Genomic DNA, 20,674 nt, shown 5'->3' with positions numbered 1-20,674 from the left:
CCAACTTCCAAATCTAATTCTAATTTCTAATTTTAACCCTATTTCTAATTTGTTGCAATTCTTCCGATGTCTCTTCATTAGAGCTTCCAAACCCGTTTGTTCTTCTATTCTATTCATTAATTTCGAAAATATTTTTGAAACATGCTAAATGTACATAAGAAGTAAAGATTTAATTACGATGATTAGAATGGTAAAATACTGACTGAAACCAGCAGAATTTACCGTAGGTAGGAGGTGGTTCTTTTCTTCATTATTATTACTATTTTTTTCTTTCTATTTCGTAAGTGACTTTGAATGGATGCTTGAAACAGTTGGGTAGATTATGTGCGTTTGAAAGAAATCAATTCATTCAAGGTCCACATGTTATCAATAGCTCCCGCTATTATTAATATTATTATTACTATTATTATTAGTGCCTTTCATTGTCACTTTTGGTATATTTGTGGTTATTATGCTATTAGTCGAGAGTCTCTATCTTGTATTACACATATTTGATCCAAGCAATCTCATTGTCATCTCATGATCCTATCTTGAAGGAGGGCTATCTATCTTATTCTTCACGGTCTAAATATAAGTAATCGATACTCAATTCCGAAGAGATTTCATATTTGTGGTGAATTGGGGATTAGGGATGGTGAAGCGGAGGCGGATGTGGAAGTGCGGGGAATTGACCTCAACACAAGTAATTATTCAGCATCATGTAGTGTCATAATATCATAATTGTGGGACATGACTTTCTTTGCCCATTGTCTCGAAATAACCGATGCTTTCATAAATCTTCTCGAAGCATATTTCTTAAACAATTCATCATGAACCACAGGCTGAACTAAATATTCCATCACCATGTTACAAACTGGTGCTAATTCGTCTTTAGTATACCCTCCACTATAATGTATTAAATTTCCATCCCATTTACCCTTGCCCAACATTTTTCTTGACAAGAACATAGAAGCCGCCGCGCATAACGATGGTAGGATTCCAATAAACTTGAAATCTACTATTGATATCTCAAGTAGATACTTCGCCAATGTCCTGGATTGTATATCATAATCATCTGCTTTCGATATCCGTCTTAGGAAGTTCATAGGATTTGGATAGTTTAAGTTGAACTCTAGAGTTTTTAGAATAAACTTCTCCCCCTCCTTTATTTCTTCCTCATCGCAAGCACCATCTGTTTCATATGCAAAGTGCTTAACGCTTGGGCTGTAAACTTCTTCGTATTTTGAAGCAATAAATAAACAAGCAGTACCAACTAGCTGCAATTTCTCCAGTTGCACCAACTCCCTACAAAGGAACCTGTCCATGATATTCAATGCCAAATATAGTGTTTCCGGCAGCAAACCAAATTTATTATGGATTTTCACCATCCAATTAACCAATATATCTCTGTTTTGTTGAATATTAGCATGCTTGAACAATTCGTGTCTATTAGGTAGTGTCATCATCTCTAAGCGATGCAAATACTCAAAAATATCATTTACATATTCGCTTACCATAAATGGGTCATTAATATCTTCCTCATCAAGGTCTTCCCATTCATATTCTTTCCCTTTCTCACACACCTTGAATTTTTTTGGCAGCGTTTGTTCCACCACAGTACTTATTGGTCTCTTTTTGGAGTCTTCAACCTCAAGTTGTTCTGTTATCAATTGTGTATTTGTGGATGCCGTTGTATTGTCGTTAAGAGATGCGGTATTAGTTAGAGCATTTTCAGATTCACTTGATCCAGATCCCGATCCTATAGCGTCATCACTATTGTTACCTGGTACCTCTCTTCTATGCAGAACAATATCATCTTGTTTTGTTTGCAAATGTGTTTTAGCTAGCAGTTCACCCTCTGCATTGGTTCTTGGGTCGTTCTTGTATGATGATGTAGCGGAAGAACCAGCAGAATTTGTATTATTTGAAGAGGTTGTTGATGATGAAGTGGAAGGAGCTGACTTATCAAACCCAAGATGAGAATATCCTATGATTTGCTGTTTATCGTCGATTGTAACATGTTTCTGAGTATTAAGGGTTTTGTGGCTAGGCTCCAGCTCCTCTCTTTCATCGATTTTTCCTAAGGGATTAAGGTTTTCCTTATCTTCCCTTATAGCGTGTCCTTCTCTGAGAGGAATAGAGTTACTTGAGTTTGAATCGAAGTCTGTAGCACTTTGTGTAATGTTACCTCTATTGTTCTGCAACTTCGATTTCGCTTGTCTTAACACTTTACCAAATGTATTCAAAGACGAATCAGTAGTATTCGTAACGTTGTTCAACACTGGCCTGCGCAACATGTTCAAATTTTTTAAGCTTCTTTCATATTTATCTTTTGACATAATGAGAATCTGAAGCTGATGCTCTAAAATATGACTTTGAGTGTTCTATTCAGTATTTCCGATGGCAAGTTTAAACCCAGAGTATGTATAAAATCTTGTCAAGTACAGCTTCAGATTGTTAGCAGATATTATACCTGGCCAGCAATTGTCGAAAAATTCTGGCTCTTTTTTCCAACAGATGCTCCCACTCTTTGTTTCTAAAGTAAGTACAAAAGATATTTGTGTCTATCTTATGCTTTCTTTAGTCTACCTGTTAGTCAACAAATGTATTTTAGCAGTTTGGAAAGCTACTTATCGAGTTATCCACACTCCTGTCGGCCCTTGGTTGGTGTAGGAGATATAACAGACTCTTGCAAATCAAAACCTTCTCTATTGAAATAGTGGATCAAAAGCTTTTAATTCTGATTCCAGTCCAAGTTCAATTAGGAAAGTAGCCTATTGAGGAAGTAACAAAACAATAATAAAGAAACAATGAGGTAAAAGAAAAATACCACCTTCTGAACAAAAAGAATGCTACAATTCCCAAGCAGTGCACAGAAAAAATTCACCGAAGTACTACAGACGACAAGAGGGGTTTGGTTTTGTACCAATCCCATCTACACAACTACGTATAGAAAAGAAACAAAAAACAAAACAGGAAGAAGAAGAAGTGGTAGAACAGTGGCCAATCCCGCAGCAACAACAACTTGTTGCATTTTAACTACTTTAGTTTCTTGTGAGGCTTGTTTTGATCTGGCTCAATGTTTGTATTTTTGTGTTTGTACATCTTCTTCGGACCATTGTCTTGCTCTCATCTATTGCCTTGAGGCACAACCACGCCTAAACATCTCTTCGAGAGGTTCTTTCTTATTGATCCCATCTAGCACCGACCACAAAACCTGGAAGAGACCCAACCCAAATAACCTAAAACGGTCCTATTTGCTTCTCATTGTGGTCTTGTTTGTAGTACGATGCAATAGACATCGTAATAAAAAAAAACTGTCATGTCGCCAGTGTTTGTTTACATTTTTCCTAATTAAGATCTTTTGTGTTTATTTACATATTTCCGGAAACAAAAATCGTGGATCAACAGGAACGAAGACGATTACTACATGAAAATATATGAGAAAGCGGCCCTGACTAGCACAGGAATTCCAACATACCAGGGGTAGTGTGCTTGTGGTTATGGTTATGAACATGGGGGGGGGGGGGGGGTTATTTCTTGGTGCCGGTTTTTCCGTGAAATTCACTGAGCCAAGTACCCCCCGTCTATAGGGTACACGACTCCAGTAGTAAAGCTGCTTAGAGTGGACAGCAAAAACAGTACCGTATTAGAAACTTCTGATAAGGAAGCCATTCTTTGCATGGGATGCTGCCTTGCCATCCAATTTTGCACTTCGGGAGGTAAATCGTTAATTCTTGGAGTTGAAACGTACCCTGGAGCAACAGCATTAATTCTGATATGCCTCTGCGCATATTCTAGTGCGACACTCTGTGTTATGCCTGCGACGGCATGCTTCGATGCGGTATATGGAGATATTCCTGGTATACCAACAATTCCGTTAACGGCCGATAGGTTTACTACCGTTGTCTCGATACAGTTCTTTTCTGATCCTACAGTACTTTCCATTAGGGGTAAAGCATATTTCAAAGTGTAGAACATTCCATTGATGTTTGTGTCTATCACACGTTTCCAATCATCCAAATCATAGTTCTCAATTCCAGTATTATGTGGGCCAGTTATACCGGCATTGTTTACCAAGTGATGCAAAGATCCAAATGTGGCTTCTATCTCTGCAAAAAGGTTCTTTACCTCTTCAGCACGTGTGACGTCGACCGCTCTACCAAATACTCTCTTACCCGTAGGGTCAATTCTGTTGGCCGTTTGCTGAATCTCAGCTAAATGCCTTGATGTAATAAAGACTAATGCACCCTTTTCGAATAATGCGGTTGCAATAGCTTCTCCAACACCCGTTGAAGCTCCGGTTACTACGGCTACCTTGTCTTGAAATAAAGAATGCGATAACATTATGCGTGAGACATGAACTTGGGCTTTCAAAAACAAAAACCTCAGTGTTTCTCCGATTTTAATGTAGTCCCCAAAGTGAACCCTTCTAATCTGAACCCGATTGATTACAATTTTGAGATACCAATACAGGTGTATGGCGATGGAGTGGTGAATTTTTTTTCTCTTTTACTTTTCATATTAGTAGTGAGTCAAATCATATGGGGAAAACCATAATATGCAGGTACCAAAAAGGGTGCACCTAATTTATACGAGACTAACAGACCATATGGTCCAGGGCTAAATTCTGACGTCCGAGAACTCGTCCTTGTTAGCTCAGTTGGTAGAGCGTTCGGCTTTTAAGCATTGCTTGCAAGGAACCGAAATGTCAGGGGTTCGAGCCCCCTATGAGGAGTTCTTATTTTTTGCAACTTTTACTAGTTTTTTTATTTCTTCATATCAGTCAGTTTAATGACTACACGTGATCACTATGAATATACCTAATCACATCCTCTGTTGCAGTGTCGCAAATGCTAATACAAACCACTATTATGAATATTACATATAACAAATATGATGTTACAGCGCCACCTATACAGATACAGACTCCAAGTGGAACTTTCCATCTTCAGCTTTGGTGAAAACACCTTTTTCAGTGATGATCCCATCAATGTAGTCGTGTGGAGTTATATCGAAGGATGGGTTCCAGACGGGCATGTCTAGTGGAGTTATACCCACTTTTGCTTTAACTGGTGTGTTAGATAGTTGGTCAATTACTGGCAACGAGCTTGAACCATCAATCAAGGTACCTTGAACAAACCTGAATTCATTTGGAGGCCTCTCTTCGACGACGATTTTGTCACCCGTTTCTGTCTTGTTGTCAAACGTAGTAGTTGGTGCAACTACGTAGAACTTAATGCCAAAATGTCTGCAGATCAAGGACAATTGGAAAGTTCCAATTTTGTTAGCCGTATCTCCATTCTTGACAATTCTGTCAGCGCCAACAAAAGCAGCCTTGATGGGAATTTTTGAAGTTGAAATGAGATATGAGATTGATGAATCTGTGATCAATGTAGATGGGATTTCGTCGTGCAAGAGTTCATAAGCGGTTAGACGAGAACCTTGATTATATGGACGAGTTTCTAGTGGGAAAACACGAACCATTTTTGCATTGGATGTTTTGGCCTTCTTAGATGCTGGTGATGTTGGATCAGCACTGTCATTTTCAGCTTTGCTACGTTGATGCAACGATCTGATGACACCCAAGGCAGTACCGTACCCAGAAGTGGCTAAAGAACCAGTGTTACATATAGTCAAAACACCAAAATCGCCTTGGAATTGTTCTTTTTCCAGCTCTTTTAGTAGGTGCTTGGCCCCGTTCTCACCCATTGTGACGTTATCTGCGAAATCTTCATCCACGAGGTCACAGGCATATTTGTAAATTGAATCGTAGATTATCTTTAAGTCAGACTTGATCAATTTGCGGATATCATTGATAGCGTTTGACAAATTGACAGCCGTAGGTCTTGAGCTTAGCAAAAAGTCAAGTCTTTGATTCAATCTGTCAGACAAATGTGCTAAGTCATAGTATGATTGGGTGCGTAAGAAAGATTCATCAAGTAAGAGTTGACACTCTAAAAGAATTGACAAGACACCAACAATTGCAATTGCTGGTGCACCTCTAACCTGCATACTTTTGATGACTCTAAAACCATCATCAATAGAGTTTATGGCCAAGTATTGAGATTGGTATGGTAATAATAGTTGATCCAGCACTTGGACTTTACACGACCCTGGGGCCCTATCAAAAACAATTGCTTTCAAAGACATAAGAAATGGTGTTTAGTTTTGTAGCAGAATTGAATTGACTGTACCGAATTAGCTAAACTTTACCTTGTACGATTTGTAAGAGCTAGTAGTAGCACATGTTGTCATGTACAGTTAATTTCAGACTTGAATATAATGTTGTATCTGAAAAAAAAAAAAAAAAAAAAAAAAAAACCCAGAAAGAAAGCTTGTAATAAAAAAAAATAGAAGGTAATCGTGTGATATAAAAAAGTAATGACACCAGCGAGATTCGAACTCGCGCATCCGGAGATACCAGGACCTCGACCTGGCGCCTTAAACCACTCGGCCATAGTGCCTAAACTTGTTTTAAAGAGGTCATTTTAGCTTCCCTTATACTCACAGGGGACAAAAATCAAACACTATACCAAGGATACCTGATTAAAGTAATATGCGCTTTCATTGACAGATGTCATTTGTAGAACATAATTAACAATGTTTTTTTGAGCGTTAAGTATATGAACAGGGTATATGGAAAGATCTTTACGTAAAACAATCAATTGCATAGAATGCTATCTATTTGCACAAAACTATGAGGGCTCTTTATTCCATTGAAATATGAACCTTTCTCCAATTTCTAGCAAGATGAGGAGGCCCTTTACAAAAGGTGGCAACCCCATTAGTTAAATCATATATTGCTGTGGCTACAGTCATAAGTATTTCTTCTGGCTCGTCGAATGACGTCTCACACCTTGGATTTGGTGATTCCGACAAACTGTTTGGAGAACAAGTTGTGTCACTGACAGCTTCACGGACAGCGTCCACAGATATACCTTTTTTGACTGGAGTAGATTTGATAACATCCACAAATCTCTTGGTCAATAGATTATGTCTATAAAATGAAGAGCCCCCAGGGTTCTTACATTGAACGTATTCACCAGATGGCCCATATCTTGGCATTAAGAAATGATTCGAATGAGTCAATATTGCTCTAGCGTCAGAGCAAGGTAGTACTTCAGAACCGGTTTTGGAATCCACATATGTTGGGTTGATCATTTGATAAGCTGTTGAAGTCAACTCGAAATCAATAGAAAGAGCTTCCCGTGTAGCAACCATGATGTTTCCAGAGACATGTCTTGGGGCTCTAACAATATATTTCAAACCATTTGCATACGAATGACAGCTTAGATATTTCCTTCTAGCAAATGAAATTGGAATCACTGGCAATTGGATGCCATATTTCTTTTCGATCTCCTTAACCTGCTCTTTGTCCTGAAAGTTCGTTGGGAATGCAAAGAAATCGGACGTGGTATTCAGGGCACTGGCACACAGACCTAAACCCTTAGAGTTCATACCGGATCTACCAAGTTGACCAACTTCACCAAGAGTGAGAATACATTTTGGCAATTTTTCTTGGGGACTAGTGTGTGCTTCTAGGATAATACACAGGTCATTCTTATACACATAGTCGTCAAGGTCCCAGTTTTGGACCATTTTAACAGAACCCTCATCAATTAATGTACCAACAGTACATTCATCTGAAGCAGCTTCCGCAAACTTGGAAAATTGGTCATTGTTCTTATATTTGGTCAAATCATATCTTGCATTGATCAACATTATAATATCAAGTGCAACGCCGGACCCTTCCGAAATACCCTTAATCTCCTCCATTGCAAATGGGTCATACTCAGCCAATGCTGGCAAATAGCAGTTATCAATGATATTTTTACACCAATCCCATGGTGGAAGGGTATCCGATGCTCGATAGTGCTGGCCCAGTTGTGCAATTTTGTGTCTCATAGCCTGACCATGTTGCCAACCACGTTCGTATGGTGTACCCTTCACCACTAAAAATGGATATCCCGAACTTTCTAAATCTTTGTTAATATCCACGACCGTCATCTTAGCTGTTTCACTGCGATCTTATTCTTGTGTCGAAATGATGTAGTGTGGTGCGATGTCTTTCACAAATAAAAGAGATATTTGACTGTTGAAGCAAAATTAAGAGCTGACATTACAACATGAACCATATTTTATATCTCACGAACTTTCAACATTAGCCAGCCATAACGAATTTCTGACTTAACTTTCAGAAACCACTCTCTCCCCGTAACCCAATTGGAACCCCAGAGTAGTTTTATTCCTACCGTTAGCTCTTCATCGCCCAAAGCTATAGAACGAAAGATGTCAGCGGTCTTAGCGGCATTGCTACTTCCTCTTTGAGAAAATCTGTCACCGACTTTCCAGGCGGGACTTATATCCCGAATAGGAAATAGGTTTACCGCATCATCTGGCTGCACTTTGTGAAAATAATGCGGTTTGCGCAATTGAGAGCGAAATGATGATGAAAGAACACATCTATTGAGAATCATTCACCACATTCCTATGCCGAAACCCCAAAGGATTTATGGCTTGGGTTAACTAGGTAGGCCATATTATAGCGACATACTTTTTTTTTTTTTTTATTTTGGAGTTGGCAAGGTGCTTGTAGGTCTAAAGTGCGGCATTGCTTGTGGAGATCAGAAATAGGGTTTAGATATCATGGTTCTGATAAGACGATGTTCAGGGAAATGGTGATGTGTTGACTAGTTCTAGTTGTCAAAATCTAGTTGAAAGCATCTTGTACAGATTAGGTTATTGTAGGCCGCTGGGAACCCTTTGGATTGAATACCTATATGTCGTCTCTCTTCCCAAATATCTATATAAGAGAGGCATATATCAAGATAGTTCGAGGGAGTTATTCGGGACTAAACTTACTGATCGAGGTTAATATATTATTGGGAAGTAAAATACAACTAAGCTTGTGACTTCGAATAGCAGAGCCAAAAAGGGTTCTTTTTTCCACAATGCAGAGTGACGAAGTTTCTAATAAAAAGGACTACCAGTATTCAGTCCAAGAAAAAGAGAGCAGTACTGAAAATGGTAACTTAGAAGAGTTCGATGGCGACACCCCATCATTTAGAAGGGCTATTATTGAAGCATGTGGCCACAATCCTGATGATTTTGAGAGTGATGAATTGCCAGAAGACCTTCAGTATATGATTAATGTAATTACCAGTCTACCTATCGATGATGCCTTAAAGATACTTGAGAGAGCAGTAGAGGAACATCACGACGATGCAAACTTCTCCAGCGATCTACTCAAAAAGATCGAACTTTTGCTTGACAGGGATCAATACTTGAGGACCGGACACAATGAATTTGAATGGTTCGAACAGTGCAAGATAGACGCTGGGTTAATTCACTACCACTCGCCATACCCTGAGGTAAGGACTGTTACTTCTCCGATAGACGACGAAAGCATCCCTGTGGAAACTTTCCGGGCTTATTTCTTCGGATTTTTTTGGACTATTTTAGGAGCTGGTGTTAATGAGTTCTTCAGTCATAGAAAACCACTCATCTCTCTCACGGCACCAGTCATGCAAATTCTTTTGTATCCTTGCGGAAAATTCTTTGAAAGAGTTCTTCCTAATAGAGTTTTTAAGTTGGGTAAAGTTTCTGTTAACTTTAATCCAGGTCCGTGGAGTTACAAGGAACAGATGTTTGCTACCATTATATTTAATGTGTCTACAAATTACACCTACGTTGCCCATAATATTTACGTACAGAAACTGAAAGTTTTTTATGGTAACGACTGGCTTGACTTTGGATATGAAGTGCTGTTGATGCTCTGCTCCCAACTATTAGGGTTTGGCTATGCTGGTATTTTAAGAAAGTTCGTTATATATAACGAAAAGTGCTTATGGCCAACTTTGTTTCCAACTATGGCGCTTAACGGAGCTTTGTTAAGACCCGATAATAAGGAAAACACTAATGGCTGGAGAATGACAAGGTATAAATTCTTCATGGTATTTTTTTTGACGATGTTTTTGTACAACTGGATACCAACCTATTTATTCCAAGGCTTATCTTCATTTAGTTGGATGACTTGGATTTCACCAAAAAACTTCGATCTAGCCATGGTAACTGGAAGTACATCAGGCCTGGGATTGAATCCTATTCCTACATTTGATTGGAACATTATTGACTACAATTACTCACTCTCCATTCCATTTTTCTCTCAACTAAATCAGTATATTGGTACTTTTATTGGGTTCTTTGTTGTTCTTGGTCTGTACTATAGTAACTACAAATGGACAGGTTACTTGCCTATGAACTCAAACGATATTTTCACTAATACTGGTGACTCATACGCTGTTCAAGAAATCCTGGACTCAAATTCAAAACTAGTGGAGTCTAAGTACCAGGCATATTCACCACCTTTTTACACTGCTGGTAATTTATTAGTGTATGGGGGAATTTTTGCGCAATATCCATTTGCCTTCGCTTATGTATTCTTCACTGAATGGAAGGCTATTTCTCGCTGTTTCAAGCAGATATATTACCAAATGAAGAGTTTTAGAAGTATAGGTAACAAAACAACAACTTATGATGGTTTTGATGATCCTCAAACTCGTCTAATGAAGAAATATAAAGATGTTCCTGACTGGTGGTTCCTTGTAGTTTTGGTCGTTGCACTTGTTTTGGGAATTCTTTGCATAAAACTCTACCCTACACAAACACCGGTGTGGGGACTCTTCTACATCCTGGCCTTTAATTTCCTGTTTTTGATTCCAATTTGCTTTATCTTCTCCACAACCGGATTTAGCATTACCATGGGAGTTATTACTGAAATCATTATAGGGTATGCTTTGCCTGGAAACGGCTTGGCTTTAATGACTATAAAGTCGTTAGGATATACTATTGATAATCAAGCAGAATCTTACATCGCCGATCAAAAGTTGGCACATTACGCAAAAATACCACAACGGGCAGTATTCAAAGGCCAATTAGTCGGTGTACTGATTCAATGTTTTGTTGCATTGGGTGTTATTAACTGGCAAATTGTAAATGTTAAGAATATATGCACTTCTAAAGCAGAGAACAAATTCACGTGTCCAAAAGAAGTTAACTTTTACTCCTCTTCTGTATTTTGGGGTGTTATTGGACCAAAGAGAGTATTCAATGGTTTATATCCAATTTTGAAATATACCTTCTTAATTGGATTCCTACTAAGTATTTTGTGTTGTGCTATCAAATACTTTTTCCCAAAGCAAACCCGTAACTTCCATCCAACAATCTTAATGGGTGGTTTACAGCAGTTTGCTCCTTACAATTTGTCTTACGTCACTGGAGGTCTTTACATTTCCTTTGCGTTTATGTTCTACATTAAGAGGTACTATACCAAATGGTGGGAAAAGTATAACTACGTTCTTTCCGCTGCATTTTCGTCAGCTATAGCGTCTTCAGCAATTGTCATATTTTTTGCTGTAAATTACAAGCCAAAGCATATCAATTGGTGGGGGAACAATATCATTGATACTGGTGTCGATGGAGGAGAAGGAAGACAGACTTTAAAAAATGTAACAAGTTTACAAGGTGGATATTTTGGCCCTAGGGTAGGTAGCTACCCATGAATATAAGAGAAACTGCCGGGCTGTTTCTTTTAAGGTTGATTATAGTAGTTTTAAATTAATTATATAATTTTGATGCTTGTTCATCTTTAAGTCGTTTAACCTGTTTACCTAAACTTGAAATTGTGATATTGATCCGGACCAAAGCTGGCAGGACAATTTTTAGCGTCCTTGCGTTATTTGCTAACCACTCTTTGAACCTTCTTACTAATCTGAATACCGTCAGAGATTGCGGCTTATCGCTGGAGATAACCATTAAAAGTAAAAGAACGTCTCGTAGATAAAAAAAATGCGATCTAGAAAAGTTGTACCAAAAGCAGTTTACACCGGACGACGAGGGTCCCTCTAATATTTCCATGACTTTACCGAAAAGGTTTATCAGACCATTAAAGCACAGTCTATTATATTCCATATCGTTTGCTATCAGTTTAAACTTCAAGCGGAATATTAGAATTTTAGCAACTGCGTAACATAAGGCAACACTACTATAAGGAACACTGGCTTCCAGTGATAAAGATGAATATTCCTCGAGCCACATATCAAGGATGTCATCAAAATCTTGAATTTCTGGGTCATCAATAGTAGTTTTACCGCCAAAGAGTGTTTTCACCATCTTCGAGGTTGTATAGCTAATCTTACTGAAGAGGTAAAATGAATAAATTGTAGACTCTGGAAAGAAATCATCAATATCATCAAACATATCAAACCAGACAGATGAAGTTGGTTCATTGCATTCAAACATAGAATTATTCATAGCCAAAGTGGGCAACGAATTCGCAAGCTTGTTCCAAATGTCCAATACTAGTATAGTCCACCAAAGTCTTTTCCGAAGATTCTTCTCATCTTTTGGCACATTCCAACCGGAACAGTCCAGATGAAGTCCCATAATGTATGAAGTATTGACAATAGATGAGAGCAAGTTCGATTCAAAGGGAGTTCTATAACCAGTGCCTTTGAAGCTGATAATATGGTAAAATAAAATCATGGATTTCAGAGTTGTGATTGTCGGAGCGATCAGCTCTCTATTGATCTGGTTCCACACCACAGAGAAGAATTCTTCCCCAAAAATGAACTGAAGATCGTCGCCCTTCATTATGTCCATTCCTTTTATCGGTATTGTAGTATCATAGTAAAACCATCTGTATGTGAGCCTGTATAACAGTAGCAGTATCAATGGATCTGAAAATTCCCCATAATCAACACTTTCTTCTGCTCCAGCTGACGCTGAAAACACCGAGTTTATTGATGTCCCATCAAATATCGGCAAGCTGGGCAGAATAAACTTGACATATAACGTGACCAGCGCCGGAATATACCCATGAAGATTCGAGACTTTGTTCAAGTAGAAATCAAGACCATGACTCAAATGGCACAAGCGAAAATCCTCTCTTTCTGCCACATCGTACTTCTTATACGCAAAGATATGCGAGAACCCATTCTTCTCGATTCTCCTAAAAAACTTCTCATGGAAACAGCACTCGTCATTGTCATCATACTGGAAGAACTTGTCGCGCAGCAACGGGTCATATTCTCCCAGAATTCCATACAGCATACCGCTAAAACCTTCGTACCCCAGAGATCTCGTAACATACCGATGTTCGGGACTCTGCGGAGTCGTGTTCAACACGTTCAAATTGTAAAACGGCGCATCCTCATTCAGAAACACCGTCAACCATTCTTGATCCGATGTCCCAGCCAAAGCTACCGACCCAGACCCTGTTTCTCTGCTTCTCTTCAAACTGCACTCTATACCTCTAGCAGCACACAATTGACACTTATCTCCTGTACCGTCAAAAATACACTTTTTCTTGGACCGCGAACAAGATTTACACGATGTAGACACACGACCACCCTTGGAACCATGCCTGGCATTGTTATTACAAAACTGAATCACCGATTCGCCTGGAACTTTGCGTTTAGTTCTCGAATCCATCCATCCATCTATATATGCTCTTAAACCTGACCAATACAATACTCATTTACCAATCTCTTGGTTTCCCAATTCTCCATGAAACCAACCAATCGACTATTCCAACAAGGTCAAGTCAATTCATATCAAACCTACATTATCTATGTCTATCTAATATATATGCATCGCTTTATCGATTTGGAAATGAATCATCATAGCGTTGGGACTTTTCTTTTTTCCTTTCCTCTGTTGCGAGTCACCATTTTTTTCCAAATAAAGTGACCTGGAAAGATTCGAACACAGGACGATAGCGAGATTTGGAAGTCGCACGATTCTTTATATTACCCGGACATAGATAGGGGAAAAGCAGTTGGCTCCTAAGAAATGGTTTTGAAAGCTTTAACTTGACTACATATCTATGGATAATGAAGGAAGAGTGAGATTAGAAGGTGGATTAGGGTGGAAGACAGGAATTGTGGGCTACCAGAGTGGGATTAATCAAGAGACAGTGCAATTGTTAAAAAGATGGCAGGGTTTTTAACGGTGATTTTAGGGCTGCTATGGTTTATTCAGTGCAGTTTTGGTGCGGACATGACATCGTTCTTTTCGATTAATGCAGAAAGATACGTTGATGCAGTTAAAACTGAGAAGGTGAGCTCATTGAAAGAGCTGTTAGAGATGAGCCGTGCTGAGGAGCCATTGATTGTTTTACAGTTTGATAAATTTGACTTGGTGAATGCGTTTGATGAGAAGCACGAGGGGACGTATCCATTTATCTCTAGTTTGTTGAAGAGCAGTCTGGATACGTTTTTGGAGGAGAAGGGGCTGCCAGACGGCCAGAAGGGGTACAATGGGGCGCGTGTGTTGAAGGTTGGGGAGATTCCGGCTTCAGCAGGCGAAGAATTGCGTCACAGATTCAAGAAATCTGACAATGCGGTTGTTGTTGAGTTTACGAAGGAAAGATACGACGTTGCTGAACTAGACGACTATTTGGAGACATTGTATGCATTCATGGAGAATTCTTTGAAGAACGTGGATAATATAGTTCTAAGGGTGCCTAAGTCGGGCAACAGCGGTGCCGATATTGAGAAGATAGAAGAATTGAGGGAACCGGAAAAGTCAGGTGAACCTGGTGATGGTGATGACAACGACGACGACGATTCTTTGAGTTCCTTGTGGACCGAGGGATTGCTAAGTTGTCTATTAGTGTCTTTGTTGCTAATTGCAATTCTAGTGGTGGCAATCTCCTGGATCGCCTCCCTCGACATATCATATGGTGCGCTAGAAAAGTCTGCCAATCCATTAAAGAAGAATAACTAAATTAAATTAAACTTAAATTTAAATTCTGGTTTTACGTGGTTCATCCTAAATATGTAGTAGTATATATACTTAAAGCATTTCATCCTCTCTATTTTTCATTTCTCTTTCTTACTCTCGTCCTTGCCTTCGCCTTCGCTCGATGATGAGGTCGTGTCTTCTGCGAAGGCCATAATTACATATGCGATAAGCACCACATTGGCCATTGCTGCCGCAAGTCCACCACTCACAAGCGTGTTATCCGTGTATTGCTGTACGACAAAAAACGTCAGCACAGGAAGGGCCACCATGGCGACAGTGAAGAACATTAGTTTAGTGATGACAGATCTGTAATCAATTCATTTTAAGAGAAAGGGTTCCCGTTTGAATAGATAGTTAGTAAAAAGAATTCCCACTTCACGAAAAAGCGTGAGCTCTCCCAATCAGGGACATCGAAACGAGACGGAAACATACCTAGGAACATCAGCAGGCATCTTTACAGGTGTGATATGGCGAATTTGATCGTGGTTCGTGTGTATCGCTTCGACTTTTCTGCCTCGATTATTGTGCTTAGTCTTGAAACTAATATTTGGAATCTTCAATATATATTATAATATGTTAAGTAAATACTAACAAACCAAAAACCAAACAAGAGTATACAGGATAAACAAATCAGAGACGGCAAAAGGCGCAAATACGAGGGGTTGGTCGATAATAACGATACAGAAGTAAAATATATCCACGAAGTAATCAATTTTTATCGAACATGGTTCAGCAGTTAGCGTTATATTCTGCTATAGAAGACGAATCTTACGCATTATGTGTTGAAACCTTGACTATACTATCGAGCAATAAACCAAGGTTGTTTGCGAATTTGAATAATGTATACAAGCCCAATCCGTCATTACAGATTGAAAAAGTGAATGCTAAGAACCAGATGGTGGAACAGACTAGGGTAAAGCTAAGCACCGCAATCCCAATATCGACGTTGGGAAATGGCGAGGAACTAAGCTACCACTTCATGAGCAATTTGAATACCGACGAAATCAGCTCTTTTAACTTGCAGAGGTTCATGGAAGAAGTTGAGAACAATAATAGCAACCATTGGGCATTCCAGATTTCTGATATACCGGCAGCGGGAAACAATAGGAAACTTTCTAACCAAACGATTCACGAATCGGTAATACAGAGTAGCAGTGGGTCTGTATCATCTTTCATAGATGAATTGGGATATGTTGACGATTATCATTACATCGTTGTTGGCGTCAAGTTCCAGTTCGTAACGGGTATAATCGTGGAGGTATACAAAGTATGGCAGGTAGTACAAACGGACAATGCTCCAGCTACAAAATTGATTGCCAAAAATGGATTCATGATAAAGGCTATGTACAATGTTAACAAGAGCACAGATATCGAATCTATAAACAAAGGTTCGCGCTATTTATTGAAATTAAAGAGCGACCTAAGAGATTATATCGACTTAGACATACCTGATAGAAAGTGCATGGACACAAGATTGAATCATTTAGACTAAGCAAAGAAAATACTAAAAGTGTTTAATAGTAATAGTTAAAAATAATAATGTACAAAGATTTATTGATGATCAGATTCTAGATGAGTGGACTCATTTTTTATCAAGCTTAGCCAACTTTTCCTTCTTTTTAGATATTTGCTTCTTTTTCTGTTTTAGTTGTTCAATTCTTTCGTCCTTCTTTTCGTTAGAGTACTTCATCTTCTTGTACAATTTACGTTGCTTGTTACTCATCATGATGAGTTTCAAGTCCTTTTCTTCTTCTTCCTCTGTTACCTTTCTCTTGTTAGTTTTCTTCTTCTTCTTGTCACCAGAATCAGTTTCGATAACGTCCTTAGCTTCTGAGTAAGAGATACCTTGGGCTTCTAGCTCCAATTCCTTTTGTTGCCTTAGCTCTTCTTCATCATCTTCATCGTCTTCACCCACAGCAACTTCTTCAGCGACGCCTTCTTCTTTCTCATCACTGTCTTCCTCATCTTCCTCATCTTCCTCATCATCTTCTTCGTCTTCTTCATCATCCTCAGCAGTTGGGTCGTAACCCGTAGCATCACCCCATGGAGACAAATGTGGTGGTAGAGGTTCACCTGGCAAGTACAAGTTAGCTGGAACTAATTCACCCTTGTTGATAGAGTCAAAGATCCATTGAGGTTGAATGTAGGTTCTGTTTGCAACCTTGTTCTTTAATACTGGTCTGTCAACAATTTGATGAGTAACCTTGGACAAATCTATATCTTGCTTGTCGGTTAGTTGATCTAGAGCGGCTTCACTCACAACAGAACCCCCACAAGACAAGATCAAGAACTCAACGATATCCAATGGAACTTCTCTGCCAACGTAGAACACGAAATCCGAGAAGAGAGTAGCAATTGGAGAATCGAATTTAGAAGGTTGCTCCAACAAATCACCCTGGTTTTTGTTGTGATCCTCGAACTTATCTAGTTCTACATCCTCAACACCATCTTCTTGCTCTTGCTCTTGCTCTTGCTCTTCTTCGTGCTCACCAGAATCCGCTTTTAGGGCAGACTTCAAAGCCTTGGCACCTAACTCCTTTACTTCAACATTGTCCGATATTTCATTGATTTTTGGAGCCAAAGAGCTCTTCTCATCGTTGGACTCCAAGATGTATGCACTTAGACCACCAATGAGTTTGTTCTTCTTGCTATCCAATTTAGGTGGGTACACTAAACCAGCGTCAGTGTACAACTTGTAAAGAACGAAATGCAATAAGGTGGAGTAGAATTCCAAGAAAGTTAACATAATTCTGAAGTCAACATCGCTTGGGATGTTTTCTGGGAACTTGTATGGAACCAACCATCTCACTTCTTCACCCTTCACGGTGGCCTGGTAGTAAACACCTTTAATGGAAACAAACACCTTACGCACACATCTTTCTTTGGCAACGTAAGCAGACCATTGGTTACACAATTGCTGAGCGCTTTGTGTGATTCTAGAAGACACTTGGTCAGTAGCTGGCAAGTTGGCAAACAAAAACAACATGTTCAAAGCATCGTCCAAGTCTCTCAAGGCATCAGCGAAAGAAGGATAACGTTCCTTGATAATATGGTCCAATTGATAGTTTGGTCTGTTTTCTTCCAATCTCTTGGCTGCAGAAACTTCTCCTCTGCCCAAAGCCTTAGTCAACTTCTTGGCAAATGTCTTGTGTTCTCTGAACTTTGCCAAAACTGGCTCATGCATCAAATATTGAATATCTTTATAATAGTAGAAAGTCGTAGGCGCAGTAGATCCCTTATTGGCCTTCTTCTTGTTTCTAGGCTCTCTAGGGTAAATACCCTTGAAGATACACAATCTTCTAAAGTCCGCTAGCGAGATTTGTAGCTTACGGACAGCTTGAGACCTCGTAATGAAGTTTCTAGCATTACCTCTGGTATTTCTCTTCTTGATTCTCATTCTTCTTTATTGGTTAACACTGAATATACTGTCCTATAAGAAACAATAACTAGTAACAACTATTGTATTTTAACCTTAGTAACAAGTATACACTCTTACTAAACTCTTAGAAGCAATACCAAACTAATCTTCTCAAATATATTCTTCTGACTACGCACTAATTATTCTGAAGCTCATCGCATCTCATCGCATCGCTGTTTTTTTTCATAGAAGAAAAAAAAGAAGAGAAGGAAAAAGAAATCAAATATTTCACGTGACTTTATCACAAATTTCTATATAGTTATTATCGGGCGCAATATCGCACTTTTATAGGTCCTGGAAATCCGGATATCACTGCTCTATGGGCGATACATGGTGTATAATTGGAATGTGGAAGAGAAGCTGAGATCTGGTGCATTGTTGTGACATATATTAGTTCTTCTTTTCACTTAGTGCCTTGGTCGTCATCCTAATTAGGAAAATAGTCAGAAAATTATCAAAACGTATGAGATGATATTAATTAATATGGTTTTCTTTTAATAAAGGAAATCTATGATTCTTTAGTGAATTTTGACTTTGGGAATGTGTTCTGTCGTTATGTCAAGGAATAACCATTGTATATTACATTGTTCTTGTGCACGTAAAGTAATTGCCAGGTTTTAATCGTTCAATGCTACTATGAAAAGAACAATTGCGCGCCATGGAATTAGTTTTGTACGGTTCAATAGCTTGAAAGCCGGTTACTCGTCAAATACAAAGATAGGTTCAAGGATTACTACTGACCATGAAGTGGATCAGCTTATTAATAAGAAAAGCTGGGACATACGAGAATACGTACCTACTTCATTAGATACAGAATTACTTCCACCTAAAGAAACGGTGATTAAATTGCTCAAGATATCTGGGCTTCCAGCTAAGAACATTGAACAAACTCGAGTAAGGTTAGCAAACCAACTTTCATTCATTAATATTTTACACGGATTACCAGTAGATGAGAGCATAAATCCAAACCACGCTCGGATTATGGACCGGAAACCTAAAGCATTGGACTACAAAAGTCTGCTGCAAAGAATTGAGAAGCAAGAAAAGTCCGAGGAGCTTGGCGAAATTAGTGGTTCATGGGACTCAACTCAGCAGGCTAAGTTGACGAAAGATAGGTTTTTCATATTGAGGGAAGGGCTTTTGAGAAACAGAGAGTGATGTAATAGTTTTGTTTTCTTCTTCTTATTCTTTTTCAATGTAAGATAGCCTATATACAGAGTCTTTACTTATTGTTCTTTCTATATGTATATATATATATATAAAATCATGTTTTGTGTTTACGATAAGAGGGTTCACTAGAATCTTGGGAAAGTTGCAATTGCCATTCTCTTTTCCCTTTGCTTTTTAATTGACTCCGCGATGAGCCATCCATATAGAATACCCATGACGGACCCACCCAAATGAGCAGCGTAATCAAAGGAACCCCATCTCAATGCACACCCGGCTACATTCCAAGTGACTAGACCCAAGAACGTGAACCATGCACCAAATGGAATTGGGAATATGAAGAACATCATCTTAGCATGAGGGACTAGATACGAGAAACAACCAAATAGACCAAAGAGAGCACCGGATGCTCCAAGACTGGGACCCATCATTATAATTCTAGCAAATTTTGGGTACCAGAGAGAGAACAAGGATCCAGCAATAGCACTGTTAAGGTAGAGACTGGTAAAATTACCTGGTCCTAGCATGGTGGCCAAGGTTGTCCCAAATGAATATAAACAAATCATGTTCATACCCAAGTGCCAGAACTCTTGATGAGAAAAGGCGCTGCCTAATAGTGACCACTTCGAATATATATGATCCTTCTGCAACAATGCATATCTTTGTAATGGGCCCCAAAATCTGGGAACCTGCCAAAGGCCAAACACAGCTAGGTTAATACCGATGATGGCGTATGGTAAGTGTGTAGGATGCCTTTTGAAATAAGAGAATGGAGGTATCTGGAAGAGGTATGGAGCTCCAATCAATGTGATACCCATAAAAAGAGCACCATATAGAGTAAGCTTTATAAGATCTCTGTTGTTTCCAGAACTCCGGTTGTATTGTTGGAATCTGTTGAGCCTTGTGTATCGACTTTGAGATCCATTGAACATATCCCTAATGCTGACCTTTGCTTGTCCAGAAGTTGTGAAAAACCTGGTTTGTGGTCTTAAAACAGAGTTGATACCGCTGGTACTTCTACCAAACATAAGCAAAGACGACTTTAAAGGCTTCAGGAGGTTCCATGGTGCGACCTTTGGGGATTGAAGATGGATTGCATTGCTTAAAAAGAATTGCCTCCCACAAGTACGGGCGAAATTACTCATTGGAGCACTCATTGATACAGTTGGATAGGAATATATCGTAACTAATACACTGGTACCAATATGGAAACGTGGTTCGAAGTATCGGTGTGATAAGACCAAACTTTCTTGTCTGTTCGCTATTACGTACAAATAAATGAGCAAGAATGAAATAGAGTAT

The 20,674-nt window shown here is 39.0% G+C and overlaps 12 protein-coding genes and 2 non-coding genes across 14 annotated transcripts; 5 read left to right on the top strand and 9 right to left on the bottom strand.

Annotated features, from left to right (window-relative positions):
• Window positions 1-686: 686 nt before the first annotated feature.
• On the bottom strand, window positions 687-2,318 carry CLB2 (cyclin family protein; the record flags this gene model as incomplete). Its single annotated transcript, XM_022820450.1, has 1 exon — window positions 687-2,318. One exon carries the CDS (start codon window positions 2,316-2,318, stop codon window positions 687-689), a length of 1,632 nt encoding a protein of 543 aa, XP_022676913.1.
• A 1,225-nt stretch (window positions 2,319-3,543) lies between these two features.
• Window positions 3,544-4,326, bottom strand: fabG (SDR family NAD(P)-dependent oxidoreductase; the record flags this gene model as incomplete). Its single annotated transcript, XM_022820449.1, has 1 exon — window positions 3,544-4,326. The coding sequence occupies one exon, from the start codon at window positions 4,324-4,326 to the stop codon at window positions 3,544-3,546; it is 783 nt and encodes a 260-aa protein (XP_022676912.1).
• A 301-nt stretch (window positions 4,327-4,627) lies between these two features.
• KLMA_R526 lies at window positions 4,628-4,717 on the top strand. Its single transcript is given in 2 exon segments — window positions 4,628-4,663; window positions 4,681-4,717. It is a non-coding gene; the product is annotated as a tRNA-Lys (tRNA).
• Window positions 4,718-4,893: 176 nt separating this feature from the next.
• Window positions 4,894-6,132, bottom strand: MRI1 (S-methyl-5-thioribose-1-phosphate isomerase MRI1; the record flags this gene model as incomplete). Its single annotated transcript, XM_022820448.1, has 1 exon — window positions 4,894-6,132. The coding sequence occupies one exon, from the start codon at window positions 6,130-6,132 to the stop codon at window positions 4,894-4,896; it is 1,239 nt and encodes a 412-aa protein (XP_022676911.1).
• Window positions 6,133-6,364: 232 nt separating this feature from the next.
• Window positions 6,365-6,446, bottom strand: KLMA_R525. Its single transcript has one exon. It is a non-coding gene; the product is annotated as a tRNA-Leu (tRNA).
• Window positions 6,447-6,690: 244 nt separating this feature from the next.
• KLMA_50451 (acyl-coenzyme A:6-aminopenicillanic-acid-acyltransferase 40 kDa form) lies at window positions 6,691-7,989 on the bottom strand (the record flags this gene model as incomplete). Its single annotated transcript, XM_022820447.1, has 1 exon — window positions 6,691-7,989. The coding sequence occupies one exon, from the start codon at window positions 7,987-7,989 to the stop codon at window positions 6,691-6,693; it is 1,299 nt and encodes a 432-aa protein (XP_022676910.1).
• Window positions 7,990-8,933: 944 nt separating this feature from the next.
• Window positions 8,934-11,543, top strand: OPT2 (Opt2p; the record flags this gene model as incomplete). Its single annotated transcript, XM_022820446.1, has 1 exon — window positions 8,934-11,543. The coding sequence occupies one exon, from the start codon at window positions 8,934-8,936 to the stop codon at window positions 11,541-11,543; it is 2,610 nt and encodes an 869-aa protein (XP_022676909.1).
• A 55-nt stretch (window positions 11,544-11,598) lies between these two features.
• KLMA_50449 (uncharacterized protein) lies at window positions 11,599-13,473 on the bottom strand (the record flags this gene model as incomplete). Its single annotated transcript, XM_022820445.1, has 1 exon — window positions 11,599-13,473. The coding sequence occupies one exon, from the start codon at window positions 13,471-13,473 to the stop codon at window positions 11,599-11,601; it is 1,875 nt and encodes a 624-aa protein (XP_022676908.1).
• Window positions 13,474-13,974: 501 nt separating this feature from the next.
• Window positions 13,975-14,769, top strand: VOA1 (Voa1p; the record flags this gene model as incomplete). The annotated part of the gene is made up of 1 exon (XM_022820444.1): window positions 13,975-14,769. The coding sequence occupies one exon, from the start codon at window positions 13,975-13,977 to the stop codon at window positions 14,767-14,769; it is 795 nt and encodes a 264-aa protein (XP_022676907.1).
• Window positions 14,770-14,864: 95 nt separating this feature from the next.
• Window positions 14,865-15,239, bottom strand: VMA21 (Vma21p; the record flags this gene model as incomplete). Its single annotated transcript, XM_022820443.1, has 2 exons — window positions 14,865-15,093; window positions 15,220-15,239. The coding sequence occupies 2 exons, from the start codon at window positions 15,237-15,239 to the stop codon at window positions 14,865-14,867; spliced, it is 249 nt and encodes an 82-aa protein (XP_022676906.1).
• Window positions 15,240-15,511: 272 nt separating this feature from the next.
• Window positions 15,512-16,279, top strand: SRB5 (Srb5p; the record flags this gene model as incomplete). The annotated part of the gene is made up of 1 exon (XM_022820442.1): window positions 15,512-16,279. One exon carries the CDS (start codon window positions 15,512-15,514, stop codon window positions 16,277-16,279), a length of 768 nt encoding a protein of 255 aa, XP_022676905.1.
• A 90-nt stretch (window positions 16,280-16,369) lies between these two features.
• On the bottom strand, window positions 16,370-18,184 carry NOP7 (mRNA-binding ribosome synthesis protein NOP7; the record flags this gene model as incomplete). The annotated part of the gene is made up of 1 exon (XM_022820441.1): window positions 16,370-18,184. The coding sequence occupies one exon, from the start codon at window positions 18,182-18,184 to the stop codon at window positions 16,370-16,372; it is 1,815 nt and encodes a 604-aa protein (XP_022676904.1).
• Window positions 18,185-18,841: 657 nt separating this feature from the next.
• On the top strand, window positions 18,842-19,363 carry GTF1 (glutamyl-tRNA(Gln) amidotransferase subunit F; the record flags this gene model as incomplete). The annotated part of the gene is made up of 1 exon (XM_022820439.1): window positions 18,842-19,363. The coding sequence occupies one exon, from the start codon at window positions 18,842-18,844 to the stop codon at window positions 19,361-19,363; it is 522 nt and encodes a 173-aa protein (XP_022676903.1).
• Window positions 19,364-19,500: 137 nt separating this feature from the next.
• On the bottom strand, window positions 19,501-20,529 carry PCP1 (rhomboid protease PCP1; the record flags this gene model as incomplete). The annotated part of the gene is made up of 1 exon (XM_022820438.1): window positions 19,501-20,529. The coding sequence occupies one exon, from the start codon at window positions 20,527-20,529 to the stop codon at window positions 19,501-19,503; it is 1,029 nt and encodes a 342-aa protein (XP_022676902.1).
• Window positions 20,530-20,674: the final 145 nt, after the last annotated feature.

This window comes from Kluyveromyces marxianus, chromosome 5 (assembly GCF_001417885.1).
Source record: "Kluyveromyces marxianus DMKU3-1042 DNA, complete genome, chromosome 5".
In the NCBI taxonomy this organism is placed as follows: domain Eukaryota; kingdom Fungi; phylum Ascomycota; class Saccharomycetes; order Saccharomycetales; family Saccharomycetaceae; genus Kluyveromyces; species Kluyveromyces marxianus.
The sequence above is the reverse complement of the archived record's forward strand: the minus strand, read 5'-3'. Positions and strand labels throughout refer to the sequence as shown.